Raw genomic sequence first — 14,437 nt, 5'->3', positions numbered from 1 at the left:
CACTGTCTGTCTCCAAATTTTATTTGCACTTTAGACATGGAGGGTTTTGGGGGGGCAGTGTGGGCAAGCGCTGACGACCAACAGTTGGCGCTTGTGGCATAACTGTCCCCTCAATTTTAACTGCACCCTATACACCTCATTCACTCACAAACATTAACACATAGACCTACAAGTTGGGGAGGAGGAGGGGTGGATGGGTCATCTTACACCCCGATTTCTTGCGTCTCGCCCGGGGTAGGGGTCGGGTGGTTCCTTGGGGACCGGGCTGGTGGCGTCCTGGGGTCGCTGTTGGCCCTGGGGTGGTTTCCACTTGCCCCGCCTTCAGAGGGTGGGTAGCTATGGATGAATGTGTGTCTTTGTGTATTTGTCACCGTCTCCGTGAGTATGGGTGGGTGAGTGAATGTGTATGTATGGCATATCTGTGTGTGGGTAAGTATGTATGGGCATGTATGAGTATCTGTGTATAAATGTGTACACGGGTGTCTGGGTGTGTTTGTATGTATGGCTGGACCTGGGTCTGGGCCTTGTGCCTTGCCTCCTGGCCGCTCATTGCTGGTTGCCTCCTCCCCCCTACCCCCCTGGGATGGGGGTGCCTCGGGGTTCCTGGGTGGGGCTGGGTGTTCTGGCGTGGGTGCTGGCCTGCCCCCCTTGGGGGGGCGGTGCGGGGCTGCGTTGGCTTCTTCGGCGTGGGGGGGGGCTCTGTGGAGGGTCGGGCGGTCCTTGGGTGCCGTGGGCCCGGGAGCCCTGCCGCCGGCCAGTGCAGGGGGCTGGCCGCTGGGGGGGGGCTGGCTTCTCATCGCCTTGGGTTCCCTGGAGCCCTCGCTCCTCGACTGGGGGGGCTCCGTCTGAGACCACCCTCTCCCGTCTGCTGGGGTAGGTGTGCGGTTGTCTTTGGACTGAGTGGCCGGGGGTCTTCCTGGCTCTTGGTGGGCTGCTGGTGGCCTGGGGTTCCGGGGGCTTTCCGTACCTGCCTCTGGCTTCTGATGGGTGGAGCTGCAGCGTTTTGCCCTCATTGGTAAGTACGTTCCATGACACAGACACAAACATGACACAGACACAAACGCCCACTCAATCACAACTCAACAAAATTGTTGGTGTGCGTAACATGCTTTGTTAGTTTTGTTTTTCACACACAAATTTATTTTTGCAAGTATTGATAGTATTTTTTTATATGTTAAAGTGATGAAGTATCTGATTAATAGACTTGTGCTCTTTCCCCTTTTTTTTTTTTGCTCTCTTTCTCTCTCCCTTTTTCTTCTCTTTATTTTCCTCTTCTTCAGCCTGTCAGCTCTGGCTGTTACATAGTATGTGGAAAAATAACTCAGATAAATAAAATAAAGGGTTAAAACATCAACAAGAAGAGCCTATTGAGAACCTATAGAGCTCATCTTGAAATAGCAAATATGTTTGGCACAACAACGCATTCAGATCACAGTTCTGCTTGCAAGATCTACCAGACATGACAGGCTTAAAAAAAAAAAAAAAAAAAAAAAAAAAAAAACATTGCTTTTAGTCAAACTGGCTTCCAGCAGTAATGTATTTCAACTCATATCATTTCAATATATTTCAATGCTATGAGCATCAGAAGCAGCTGTACATTACTAAAATAAATCACAAGGTTTTCCCTAAGCTCTCAGAGAGCTGAGTCGTTCTGTGGGTAGTGGGGATTAGTGGTGGTTGGAGTGTTTGTTTAAAGTAAATTTCAAGTATTTCCACATTGTTCTCCATTTGCTATTATCCTTTCAATTTGTGAAAGAAAGAAATCTGTATCTTGTAAATGCTAAAACCAGTAAATATAGGCTAAAATTCTTAATTTTTAAACTAAGCTACTGAAGGGAGAAGTGTAAATAAGCAGCACACTAGACATACCATAAATATAACTATTTAAATAGAAATATAGCATCAAGTAGCATATCGCAGAATTAATCTTCACAACAAGGTGAAAGTGTTGAAATAACACTGCACAGCAGACAGAAATAAGACTGCTTAGTAGAGAAACAACTAAATCACATGCCGATGAGTTACTGGAAAAAATGTATGTTTTGGTCTGATGTTTTGTGTCTACAGGATCCAGATGAGGCCGTTAACAGGCGACAGTGAAGGGCACAGAAGAAGGAACTGATAAGCTGCTACATGCTTGCATATTTCAATAACTGTGTAACTGTGTCTGTGTATAAAAGTTGAACTAAGATAGAGAGCAGTGTCAGACTTGTGTGAAGCTGCACTGACTGCATCAGGCAGCTCTGACAATCTGAACCAGATTAATCTGTAAACTGTTTGAAATGGCTTTATTAAATTTAATAATTGGACTCCTTATTCCTGTTGGTGTAATTCCTGTTCGATGAAACGAACACGCAGAAACCTGAAGGCTTAAACAGCAATACACACACTCTTATTATTTACATTCCTTCACTACGTTAGTCGCATCTTCTTTCTGTTTGCTATCAGTGCTGTGAACATCCAGAAGAATTACTCCTAGGGGAGAGTGATGACCATCCATGATCTGGATCATAGTAGATGAAAAGCCTGTCATTTCAACTTGACCCAACTCACTCTTTGTTTTTAAACTCAGGTGTTATTAGTGAGATGTATCTCTGCTTCTTTATTTGCCACTTTGTCATGCTGCAGCAGGACAGAAGGTAAGTTTGTTCAATGGTGGCTTACCAACTGTGTTACAACCAATGATGCTGTTCCATATATCATGAGGAAAAGTTTGGATAGCACTGTTGTTTGTTTAATGATCCAATCTGCACATGTTAGATATGTTTGTGTTTGAGATTTTCAGTGTCTGGTTTGCTTGTTTTTGTGAGTGAATACATGTTTTTATTCTGACACGGCACCTAAATAGAATTTTGCTTTCTTCTGGCTCAAGGCACAATAACACTTAGGTACTGATTCTATGGTAGGGAACATCCTGAATCACCACCAGTTTTTTGTGAGTGCGTTGTAAACAACTTGCACTGATGAGTTACATGATTCTTTTAAACAATCATGGGCTTGCTGAGATAAGCCTATTTTCTACGGGTCATTGGCTGGTTATCTTAGAGGCCCTGCTGTTAGCTGCTGAGATGATTGGCTGGTCTCACTGATAGGGAGGTCATTCCATCTCTCTCCTGTAAAATGTTGAAGAATATTTTTTTTTTTTTTGACAGACTGGCCACACATGCATGCAGATTCACACTTTATCATTTGAATAAATAGGAACACTTGATAAATTTACAATCACTTAGAGCTGGGTCCAAAATCTGCAAAGGAAATTTCTTTGCACTGGCTCACAGACCTGTGGATGGGGAAGGGACTGACAGGAGACAGAAATGGTTGGACCGTCTTGGCTCTGATCTCAGCCCCCATCAACAAAGTCAAAGTTTCTAAAATCAGTCACCGAAGCCTAGACCCAGATGTTTTCTTTTTAATTATTTTTATTTTTTGTTAACTATCCATCTCCCTACCAATCTTTCTGTCCTTTTAATCTGCCTGGTTGCTAGGTAACAGGGGGTATACAGGTTATATGTCGGCCCCGCATTTAAATTGCAGATGATACGAGCAATGCGTCCAAGAAACGGTGAGCAGATAGTGGTCTTAAATTAAAAATGTGCTTCTGTTTAGATTAGTGAGTAACCTTGAAACAAAAATAAGAGCAGAAGAACTGAGCCACTCTAAATATTCAGTAACAGAACCAGTGAAAAGGACCAGGCGGATTGAACTGCGAGAGATTCAAGCTAAAGATCAAACTAGATGAACTTCACATGAGACAAACATCTTACTTGTCAGCTTAAAACAGCTACTTTGAAACAACCAAGTGCAGCTTAATTGCCCTGGAATAAGATGTTATGACATTTTTCTGTATTCCACGCATGTTGTTTTTGTACCTCATGACATTAATTGGATTTGAAACCAAAGATCATCAAATCTACTTTCAGCGACAGGTGTTTAACATGTCAAGCTGATTTAAAACAATAGCTATCTTTCTTTTAACCTCCAATCCACACAGATGCTCTTATATGGAAGGAAAACATGACGTTAACTGGTTTTAGTTAAGAACAAATTGTGGTGGCATGGTGGTGCAGTGGTTAGCACTGTAGCTTCATGGTAATAGTGCTCCTAGTTTGAACTGTCAGCCAGCTCGGGGCTTTCTGTGCTGAGTTTGCACGCGCTCCCTGTGCCTGTGTGGGTTTAGTTTCCTCCCAAAGACATGCATGTTTGTTTGGTTAATTGGTGATTCTAAATTGGCTGTAGGTGTGAAGGAGGCATCTATGGAAGCTTATCTTCTAGTCCAGATAAGACTGAGCAGGGAGTTTGAGTGTGTGTTGGGGGTGTAGCTTGTGAGTGAGTTCTGTGGAAAGCAACTGAGGTTCTTTGTAATTTCTTTATTACAGTCTGACTTTATGTGCATCGGGCAACCTGCCAGTTCAATCCCTCCAGCCCCATCTTCATCATCCTAATCACAACCAAATAAAGAGGGACTGTATGCAGAATAATGGCAACATCTTTGCAGAAAAAAAGAAAAAACAAAAAACTGAACCATTGTTCTGTTTTCTGCCACACTGATTAGAAATAGGCAGAAGCCAAAACTGGAAACAACTCTGAGCAAAACAACAGCATTCCTGAAAGCCTGGGTGTTGGCTCTATGACACATATTTCACATTGAGTCCAAATGTTAACCACTGGCTACAAGATAACAAGCAGCCAGTGTGAGGTGCCTACATGCTGGGTCTCTGCTTGTACGAGAGTAACAGAGCTGAGTTATAGTGATGGGGAGGAGAGACACTGAAATGAAAATGAAACTGCTGGACACACACTGAGGCCCACAAGAACGAAATGGCACCGCCTGTGCGAGCGTGTGCTTTTGTACATCAGTGTGTGATTATTTGTGCGAGTGTGTGTGATAAAAGGCTCTTCCTCACTGCCGGCCATATGGACCCAGGGGATCTATGGATGCCACTCCTTCCAGAGACACGGTGTTCTCTGCTGTCAAGGTTGATTAGCTTTAGGATGAAACCAATTTCCTCTCTTCTCCTTTAGCCTCAGCCCCCCCCCCCCCCCCCCCCCCCCCCATACTCTCCTTCTTCAACAGCTCTCTCAGCTTTTTGCCCACTTGTTTTTCTCCTGCCTGTTAAACACTGGCCCTCTTTGCTTTCCTGCATTACTCTCCAGGCTAAACCACACCTGAATATCACATATACAGCAAATAGCAATCCAGATCTTACTATCTGTAGTTAAAAAGACTCTATAAGCAGTTTCTGTAAACATTAGATTAAAGGTTTAATTAAATATAGCTTCTAAAACTGGGATAACATGATTGCATTTGCAGATATTAAATTAAAACACATCCACATTCACCGCAGTGTTTTCTAGAGGGGATTGTAAAACACCTTTCAGAAAAAGTGCTTTTCAGTCTTTTCTTTTCAAGCAGCACATAGCTGGAAGACTAAACCTACAGGACCATGAACTCTTAGATAAAATGGTGGTTTCCAGATAAATGTGTCATAATCTAACACAGAATCACTGTAAGTCATGGTTTTAACTCTCTGTGTTTTTGTAATCGTGTTCATATGAGTTTTTATAAGCGGCCTTCAGTATTGGATTTATGTGCTCTATGGTCATGTCTTTGTTTTATCTTGCTCTCATCTTTGCACAGATGATTTTTTTCTGAGGGTACCTGGGTGTGGCTTTTCCCTTGTTACACAGAAAGTTCAGGCCTGGTACTGAAATAGGAAGCCACTTATCCCTCCTAGATATTCCACAACGAACTTTAAGTGGAAGCCACATAACGTTACAGAGCGAGGTCACTGATTGGTGGAGTACATCGTGTGTAAGTCATCAGTGCTATAGTGATTCAGTAAACCTCCTCTGGCATTAACATCAGCACCAAAACTGGGAGCTGGGAGCTCCATGGCATGGGTTTCCATGGCTGAGCAGCTCCTGTGGGCGTAATGTGCAGGTGGTCCATTGCTTTTGTCCATGGTATATCTTTAGTTCATGAAATACTCATGCTAACCAATTCCTTGTCTATGCCTAGGTCTCCCAACTGTGTCTGCAATAGTGTCCTTTAACTGCCAGCCTGCTGGTTTCATCTCCTCAGAATCCCACCAACTGTCATGACTCCAACGCAATCCAGATGTGATGCAGCTGTGCAACTCAAGTCAGTGCTTGTGATTCCACCAGATGCACTGCAGCACATTTCAGAAGAATCCCAGAGGCAGTTATCCACTCTGTGTCGTGAAAAGGATGAGTCTGTTCTACTTTTTAACAAATTTCCCTCAAACCGTATGGAGCAGATGAGGAGAGCAGGAAATCAGACAGAGGAACAGCACAGAGCATCTGGTGAATTTTCAAAACAAAAGGCCTGAAGCTGTGCAAAAGGTGCAATGAGACTGTGCCAGAGACACAATGTCGCAGACAAACACCCGATGTATTCCCAGTCTTGTTCAAAAGCCACACTAACTCTCCACTGTCTTTCTCTGCTCCTTTACCACACTGCCAACCTGCTCTGGTATCTGTCTGTCTTGGATAACGGCTTTCGCTCTACCCTTTCTCTGTGCATCTCAAAGACTTTTACAAAAAGCCCTTAAAACTGACTCCTGACTCTGTGTTCTGCTTCTGGATGATGTTATTTATTTATTTATTTTTAAAAAGCTCTAAAGGTCCTGAATATAAAATCAACAGCGAACATCTTTGTTTGTCCTACATGGTATGACTGATAAAATGATCTTGCTAAATTGCAGTTCAATCCGACTTCAGAAAAACAGTAAGATAAAAGCGAGTAAATGCTGCTGTATTTGCGTGTGCATGCATGCATTAAGACACTGTGTACCTACAGCCTGGTTTAAGCAAGATTTAAAAAGAGATTAGAGTTTGGGTAAAGATTTGCAGACTCACACATTTGTGTCCAGCACACACAGCCAGCGAAAACAACCAAAGGCATTGATTGTCAAAATATTAGCTAATGAAGCCCAATTGGCCATCATTCTGACAGCCTAGTTCAATACTGCTGTTTCACACCAGCAGAGCCTCATATGATGTGGTCGAGCAAAGGTCAGCTCACACAATAACTGACCGTGAAGGAGGAAGCCTGCTCCCTCACATTTTCCTACTCTCCCATCAGCTCCTGTTCTACCTGAGATCTCTATTTGCAGTGCCGACTAATCCCAGTAATCTCAGTGTAAAGTACGGGGTCTCAAAATAAAAAAAACCCCAAAAAAACCCAAAACTTAAAGAAGTAATCTGACATTTTCAAAGCACTGTTGAAACTAAAGGGACTCAATCTATAACCAGTTCTTATAAGTTTGTACAAAGCTGCTCCAAATTCTGCCAAAAGGAGAGGATTCGTTTACTTTTGTAAAGGAAGTAATGAAAATGATCTTGAACACCAAAAGCCATTAAACAAGGACAGACAAAAGACAAGAACACTCCCCCTACAGAAACTCAAACCATGTCACCAGAATCATCAGACATATGATGCCACATTATAGCTCACACGGTTTGACTAACAGGTCAAACCGTGTGAAGGGGACGTAACAGAGCCACTATTGTTCTTTCAGTTGAAAGGACTTCGTCACACAGCAGGAGGAGAGCGTAAACAGTCTCATCAGCCTCACTGAGATCACATTAGAGTGATTGAAAAGGAAGATGCTACCTTCAAGGCTCAGGGCTGTGACTGTCAGGTGTGAGGTGTTAATGTGTGAGGCCAGGATGTAGACACTTTTCTGTATGCGGTGCTTTGCAAGGAGTGCACACTTCATGGAAATCAGATTGCTTAATCGATGTTGCAAGTACACCGACACATTAGCCAAGCTTTGTGTGCAATTTTTAAATAAATAAAGTTTATTATGTAGTCATATGCTTATGCTAGTTAGTTACACAGAGCTGCTAAAGTGGGGTTAAAGCAGGCTAATATTTACTGGAGCTTGTTTTTCGTGATCCGATCTTGCCTGTGGTAAAAATACACTTTTTCCATATTTTTTTTTCTTATCCTCTCCCAGTATGAACCCACACTTTGGCTGTGGAGAACTGTCACACCCCTAACATGTCACTTTGTAAATTAACAAAAGAGGACACTAACAATATGCTGCACATGCAGGCTGATTTTACAGAAAAAGAGGGATTAGTACAAAAAGCCTCTTTGCTTCTCTTTTCTCTGCCCCGCCCACCATCCCCTCACCTCCTCCGCTGTCCTTCTCCTCTTCCTCAATGCTGTTTTTGATGCTGTCGTACTCCTCGTCTATGTTCTGGTTGCCTCGGATCTGACTGAGCACGCGGCGGGCCTTCTGGGTCAGCCCACGCTGAATTAACCAGCGAGGGCTCTCCGGCAGGAAGAGGAATCCTATGAACTGGAGCACAGCGGGGAGCACAGACAGACCCAACATGTACCTGGAGGAGGAGAGAGGGAACACATGGAGTGAGACTAATTACAGTCACAGAAACAATTTGAATATATATATTTTTTGTGTGTTTGCTTTTGAATAATGGAGGGTTTGAAAAGGTTGAAAAGGTCTGATATCATGGAAATTTCAATAGCATTTGTTAGAAAAACTGGTTTCAGAAAGTGTCCCCTGCCTTCACTTTATGCTGACAAATTTATCAGCGAGCAACACGTGGTTTACTTCATTAAAATTAAACACTGGGGAAAATGTCAAGGCTTTATCCAGATACCTCTGCTTAAAATAACCTTAACATGTATATTTCAATTCATCCCTGAACATTAGAGATAAAGTGCTGTATTGAATGGGGCTCCGCTTACTCGATGCCTGGCTTAAGAAAGAAAATCAAAACTATAAAGTGTCACTATCACTGAATAATTAGTTTACCCAAACAAAGCCACTGCTACACTGAAGTATTGGAAACTGCAGGGTTACTCTGCAAAGATAATGCATTATGTGCCAGGGGGAACAGTGCGTAGAGACAGAGGAGACTGTAATAATGATAAATTGTTAGAGATTGCAGTAAACAGCCAGAAGTACGAGTTTTTTCTTCTTCTGCACAGGCAACTACATCAGTCTGAGAACATCTGTAATCTTAACTCAATAGGTGCCTCCAAAAATCCATTATCATTATGAATCACACCAATCTAAGGCTCCCCGAATGATCTCTGTCATGTCCATCAGAGCTGCAGCCAAAGCAAATCCTTTCAAAACGAGCACTTCTTATCTACGGTATCTCGCAGCTCACCATTCAAAGACTCTGACACGAGGAAAGGACACAAACTGAAGAAAGAGGAAAGAAGAGCATCTTTCTAATGTTCAGTGCAGCTGTTCTCGGTAAATGCTACAGGCTGACCCGTGCATATGTTGACATTTTGAATGAGGGTTTGAGCCAGAATGACAACACTTTCTGGCATTTCATAGGCTAAGAAGCCAAAGAAGAGACGATGCTATCAAATCTGATTATATGACTATCATTAAAGAAAGGTGGTGCTGTTTGCATCCTTTGAGAAGTGTAAAACTTGTATTTCTGCTGCTTTTTTCTTTCTTTCTGTTGAGATACACATCACACATTTTGTGTGCACCAAAAGGAGCTTGGATGTAGCTTTGGGGTCTAAAAAATAAAGCCAATGTGCAAGTGCCTTAAACCTGCATTCTTTTTAATGGCCACCAGGGGATGATATCTATGGCTGCAAAAAAGAAAGTGGGAAAACTGGCTTCAGACTTGACCTCTGTAGATACTTTCCTGATGAGTTCATTCTTAGTTTCAGGAATGGGGATTATCCAGGATAAGCTAATTGGCTAACAAGTTGTTTAAGTGGGACTTCAGTGATCAGCAGGTGACATCACCACAGCTACATCCATGTTTTTATACTGTAAAGTTTGTTGGTGACTGTCTAACCTCCAACCGTCATGGTGCAGATAGCTGAAGGCTCCGTCGATGAGGCTGGCTGTGAACTGTCCCCCCGTGATGAAGAGAGTGTTAACGGTCACTAGCTGACCCCTGAGGTGGGGTGGAGAGGCCTCAGCAATGTACACGGGCACCGTCATAGAAGCAATACCTATACAGTAGTGGACAGAGAGGGAAAGGACACAATTAGGGGTAGGAACCGTTATGCAAGATGACTGACTTATCAATTTTTATAGCAAAATATATAACACATATATGCCTCTCGCCCTTGGACAGCTAGCATAGGCTCCAGCATTCCTGCAACCCTAAATCAGAGAAGTGGAAGCGAATGGATGGATGGATGGATGGAAGATCAGATGAACCCATAAAGGCAAGGTTTTGAACTAAACCATCACCATAACTTTAATTTTTTGTTGATTAATTCATTTTAAAGGCACACCATGGTGTTACTGGTTAGTAATAAATGAGTGAGAACAGTGACAAAATCACAAAAAATGATCACCTGACTCAGCATTCCTCTCATGTCTGTGGAGCGTTTTAGCATCTTTTAACTCAATGTTTTGGTTTTCATGTTTATTATTTGCTCTTCAGTGGTTTCCAGAACCGTGAAGAAATCTCTGATACACCTGTTGCTCCCAACTGTGAATGAACAACAGCAATGCAACTGAAGAGCCCAACATTTCCTTCATAAATTGGTGGGAACACAAATTAGGCTAAAGGCAGGACTTACATTCAAAAGCTGGGTAGGAGCAGAACTCAGAATAAATAGATAATGTTGTTGGATGTGTGAATATACAAATATTTGCTAGCATGTCCAAGAGTTTTAAAAGATGATAACATGTGAGTTAAATGCTCTGCTGCCCCCAAATGGTGAAAAAACTATTTATGCTGCTTTAACCACATTTAAATTATAGTTACATACACTTCAATTTATTTCGGTAATACACATCAGTCATTTTCTTCTCACAGACATGCATACAAACTCTTATACTGTAATTGCAAACATAAAACTTACATTAGTGATTTTAATTTAATGTTGCACAATCCACAGTGATGCAGCACGTTATCATTGTGATACTCAGCTTAGATGTTTTTGCTTTGGCTTGTTGGTGCAATTTCAAAATATTTGACATTGCAACTTTAAAAGTCACAATTTTTCCCCTAAAATGAGTGACTTTTATTAAAAAAAAAACCTTAAATATTTAGATCATGTCTGCAATATCTGCAAAAACACTTTGACGGTTTTTGACCCCTAAGCCTAACCGATTTTTGACATCAACAGCAGCAACAGTGACGTCATGTAGATGCTGACGTAAACCCAAGAGACAAACAAATGCACTAATGTGCTCTGTGCTGGTCACACTCTCCACACGCAAACACATACAGGCTGATGCGCACTTCTGCACTCTCAAAAACATAGATCAAAATGTTTGTGTTTGCTCAGGATGTCTGACGAGGCTTTCTGCAGATGGCTCCTGATAAGCTCTATTAATAGTCTGCCATCTATACACCCCACCCCACTCCACCCCTCGCCTCCCTGCAGCCATCGCCCTGCCCTGAACGGCCGCCATGACTACGTGGCTACCCGTTGCTATGGAAACCACTTGCTGGGAAACGTGCCACACTGTCTCCGAGCGGGCACCACACTGTGGCAACTCTGGGAAGACAAATCAATAACCAAGAGAGGAGGATATTCTCCCTGCCCCCCACCCCCAGCCCCACCCTTTATTTATTTGTTCACTGCTTAAAATCAGCGAGCATTTCATAAAAGATTACATGACCCAAAAATATAAACAAAAAAACAGATGAACTTTGTGGGTTAACGTTTCTCCAGAACACCAAAACACACCTGGAAACGCTCCACTCCGCTCTTACACAACCTCAAAGCGCTTCCTCGAATGCAAAACACACCCAAAGGATTCAGAGTCAAGTCTTTATCTTTGTTATGGCTAAAAAAGGATTACCATCTGATGGCGGAAATCCGAGATCCAGAACACCCCCCTGAAATCTAATCAAGTGCTCTTTGGCAATGAAGCCTGTCTGCTCAGGCCAATTTAACAGACATGCATTGATAGGCCTCTGAGAGGTGCTGCTGAAAGATGAACACAAGAAAAACTTGATCTCTTCCATGGGTTAGGCTAGGATGTTCAGAAATACAATTAACTCCAGCTGTAAATGCGGGGTGCTAACTTTGCCTTGTGATTATTTAGCATATATCTAAAAAAATCTAAAAAAAAAAAAGAAAAAAAAAGAAACTTCTGTACTGTATTAAAATTCAATTGTCTGATCTTCAGAAACATCAGCATCATGCTCTGCTGCTCCTTCGCAACTCTCTTCTGGACGTTAAATTAGGGAAACAAAGCTCACTAATAAAAATGTGATTAAAAAGTATATCATTCTAATAGAGCTGTTCAGCAGGGGGAATTCATTCAGGCATACTGAGTTTTGGAAGCAAGTCTTTATTTGCTTTTGGCTCACTAACTGAAAACTCCCATCAATGCATAAGATGAAGAATACAGTATATGTGTTTGTTTTTGGAGCTAAAAAAATTAATAAATAAATGAGCCTGTCTAACAACAATTACTCCCAAGGTGCACTTGAACTGTACTGCTAGGAGGCTTTTAACAAACCTGATGGAACTGAGCACCGAGCCATCTTACACACAGCAACTACTGCACAAGCTCTCAGGAATCATAGTTTTAAAGGCATCTAAGAGACCGAACTGGCAGACAAAACAGAATAAAGTCACAAATGACCAAAGCGGTTTAGCATGTTTGAGAAGAGAATTTTTATATTTCGATAAATATCAAGTTTGGATGTAATGAAAATACAGTAGCAGACCTGTTTTACATACAGCTGAGGTTTTACATCAAAAGCAGGTTTACATTTTAGATTTAATATGCTCAGATTTCAGAAAACCTAACAGAAACAACTCCTCAAGACATTTGCCTGCTTTAATTCCTCTTCTTGTGCATGTGTTTGCCTCATGCTCATCTCATCATCCCCCTTCACATAAGATTTCCCTCCTCGCTTCCTGTTTTACCTGTTTTAGCCTTATGCATCACTACCTTATCTCTGTCCAAGTCCCGCCTGCTGCTATAGACCACCATATGCCTGCTGGTGAGATATGACAGCGGACGCTGTTACGTTTAATAAGTAATGAATCATTTCATTTCACATGCTGCTGCAGGTGGTGACAGGGGAAATATGGTAGAGCACATGTGAGTATACAGACCAGTAAAAAAAGTTAAGTACTGTACTGAAAAAATGCCGTGATAAACTGATCACTTGCAGTAACTGGAGACCAAAGATTACACCTGGTTTCAGCCTTGTATAACTAGATTCACACAATTAACATTCATCTGGTGCTAATTTATTATTGAGTGATTTAATGAATATCATGTATTTCAATTCAATTCAATTTTATTTATGTAGCACCTAATTACATCAAATATTCGCCTCAAGGTGCCATGATTTCAGCTGTGTGTGAACAGAGCTGGACCCAAAATGCAGGACAGATTGTCAGCCTTCACTTAAGTTTATTGTGGTCAACAAAATACAAAAGCAAATGCAGGATTGGCACAAACTGGAAACACCGGATAGAGGGACACACAACCATGATGGGACGGCGCGACAATGAACTGAGGAAAACTGAGGGCTCAGATACATACAGCGAGATTAAGGAAACAGGACACACCTGGGTAGAACAGGTGAACTGAATCACACTAACGAGACAAGGGAAGCAAAACTGAACATAATGCGCACAGAAGCGGGGACTAGGAAAATAAAACAAGAACTCAATACAAATAACTATAACTAAGAACATGGTTCAGAAACTATAACAAACTAGAATCGAAATTGTAAGCAAACTTAGAAACACAGAAGAAATTCAACAACAGACCCGCAAGGAACCAAACACAAAACACTGGGCAAAAGGCCCAGGACCATGACACAAGGTGCTTTATATTGTAAGGTAAAGACCCTCTCTGCAATCTCTATTACAGAAAAAACCCAACAATTAAAACAACCCCCTATGAGCAAGCACTTGGTGATAGTGGGAAAGAAAAGCTCCCTTTTAACAGGAAGAAACTTCCAGCAGAACCAGGCTCAGGGACTGGTGGGGCTGAGGGGATGTAGAAAGGACAAAAGACACGCTGTGGAAGAGAGCCAGAGATTAATAATAACTAATAATTAAATGCAGAGTGGGGTATAAACAGAGTAAAAAGAGGTGAATGAAAAGAAACACTCAGTGCATCATGGGAACCTCCCAGCAGCCTATTGCAGCATGACTAAGGGGTGGTTCAGGGTCACCTGATCCAGCCCTAACTATAAGCTTTATCATAAAGGAAAGTTTTAAGTCTAATCTTAAAAATAGAGAGGGTGTCTGTCTCCTTGATCCAAACTGGGAGCTGGTTCCACAGAAGAGGGGCCTGAAAGCTGAAGGCTCTGCCTCCCATTTTATAATGGATTACAATAGTCCAGTCTAGAAGTAATAAATGCATGAATTAGCTTTTTAGCATCACTCTGAGACAGGATGTTTCAATTTCAGAAATACTGTGCAAATGTAAGAAAGCAGTAATATTTGATGCATGAAGGCTCTTTTGCC

At 42.0% G+C, this 14,437-nt stretch overlaps 1 protein-coding gene across 1 annotated transcript in view; it reads right to left on the bottom strand.

Annotated features, from left to right (window-relative positions):
* The window catches only part of LOC115773715 (proton myo-inositol cotransporter-like), an 89,438-nt gene that overhangs the window by 60,765 nt on the left and 14,236 nt on the right, over window positions 1-14,437 (bottom strand). The window contains exons 2-3 of the mRNA XM_030720595.1: window positions 9,823-9,982; window positions 8,162-8,370 (exon numbers count right to left, since the gene is read on the bottom strand). Coding sequence (XP_030576455.1) covers window positions 8,162-8,370; window positions 9,823-9,982 — 369 coding nt within the window. The remainder of the gene's footprint in view (window positions 1-8,161; window positions 8,371-9,822; window positions 9,983-14,437) is intronic.

Source organism: Archocentrus centrarchus, chromosome 23 (assembly GCF_007364275.1).
Source record: "Archocentrus centrarchus isolate MPI-CPG fArcCen1 chromosome 23, fArcCen1, whole genome shotgun sequence".
NCBI lineage: Eukaryota > Metazoa > Chordata > Actinopteri > Cichliformes > Cichlidae > Archocentrus > Archocentrus centrarchus.
Note: the sequence above shows the minus strand (reverse complement) of the source record. Positions and strands in the feature narration are given on the sequence as shown.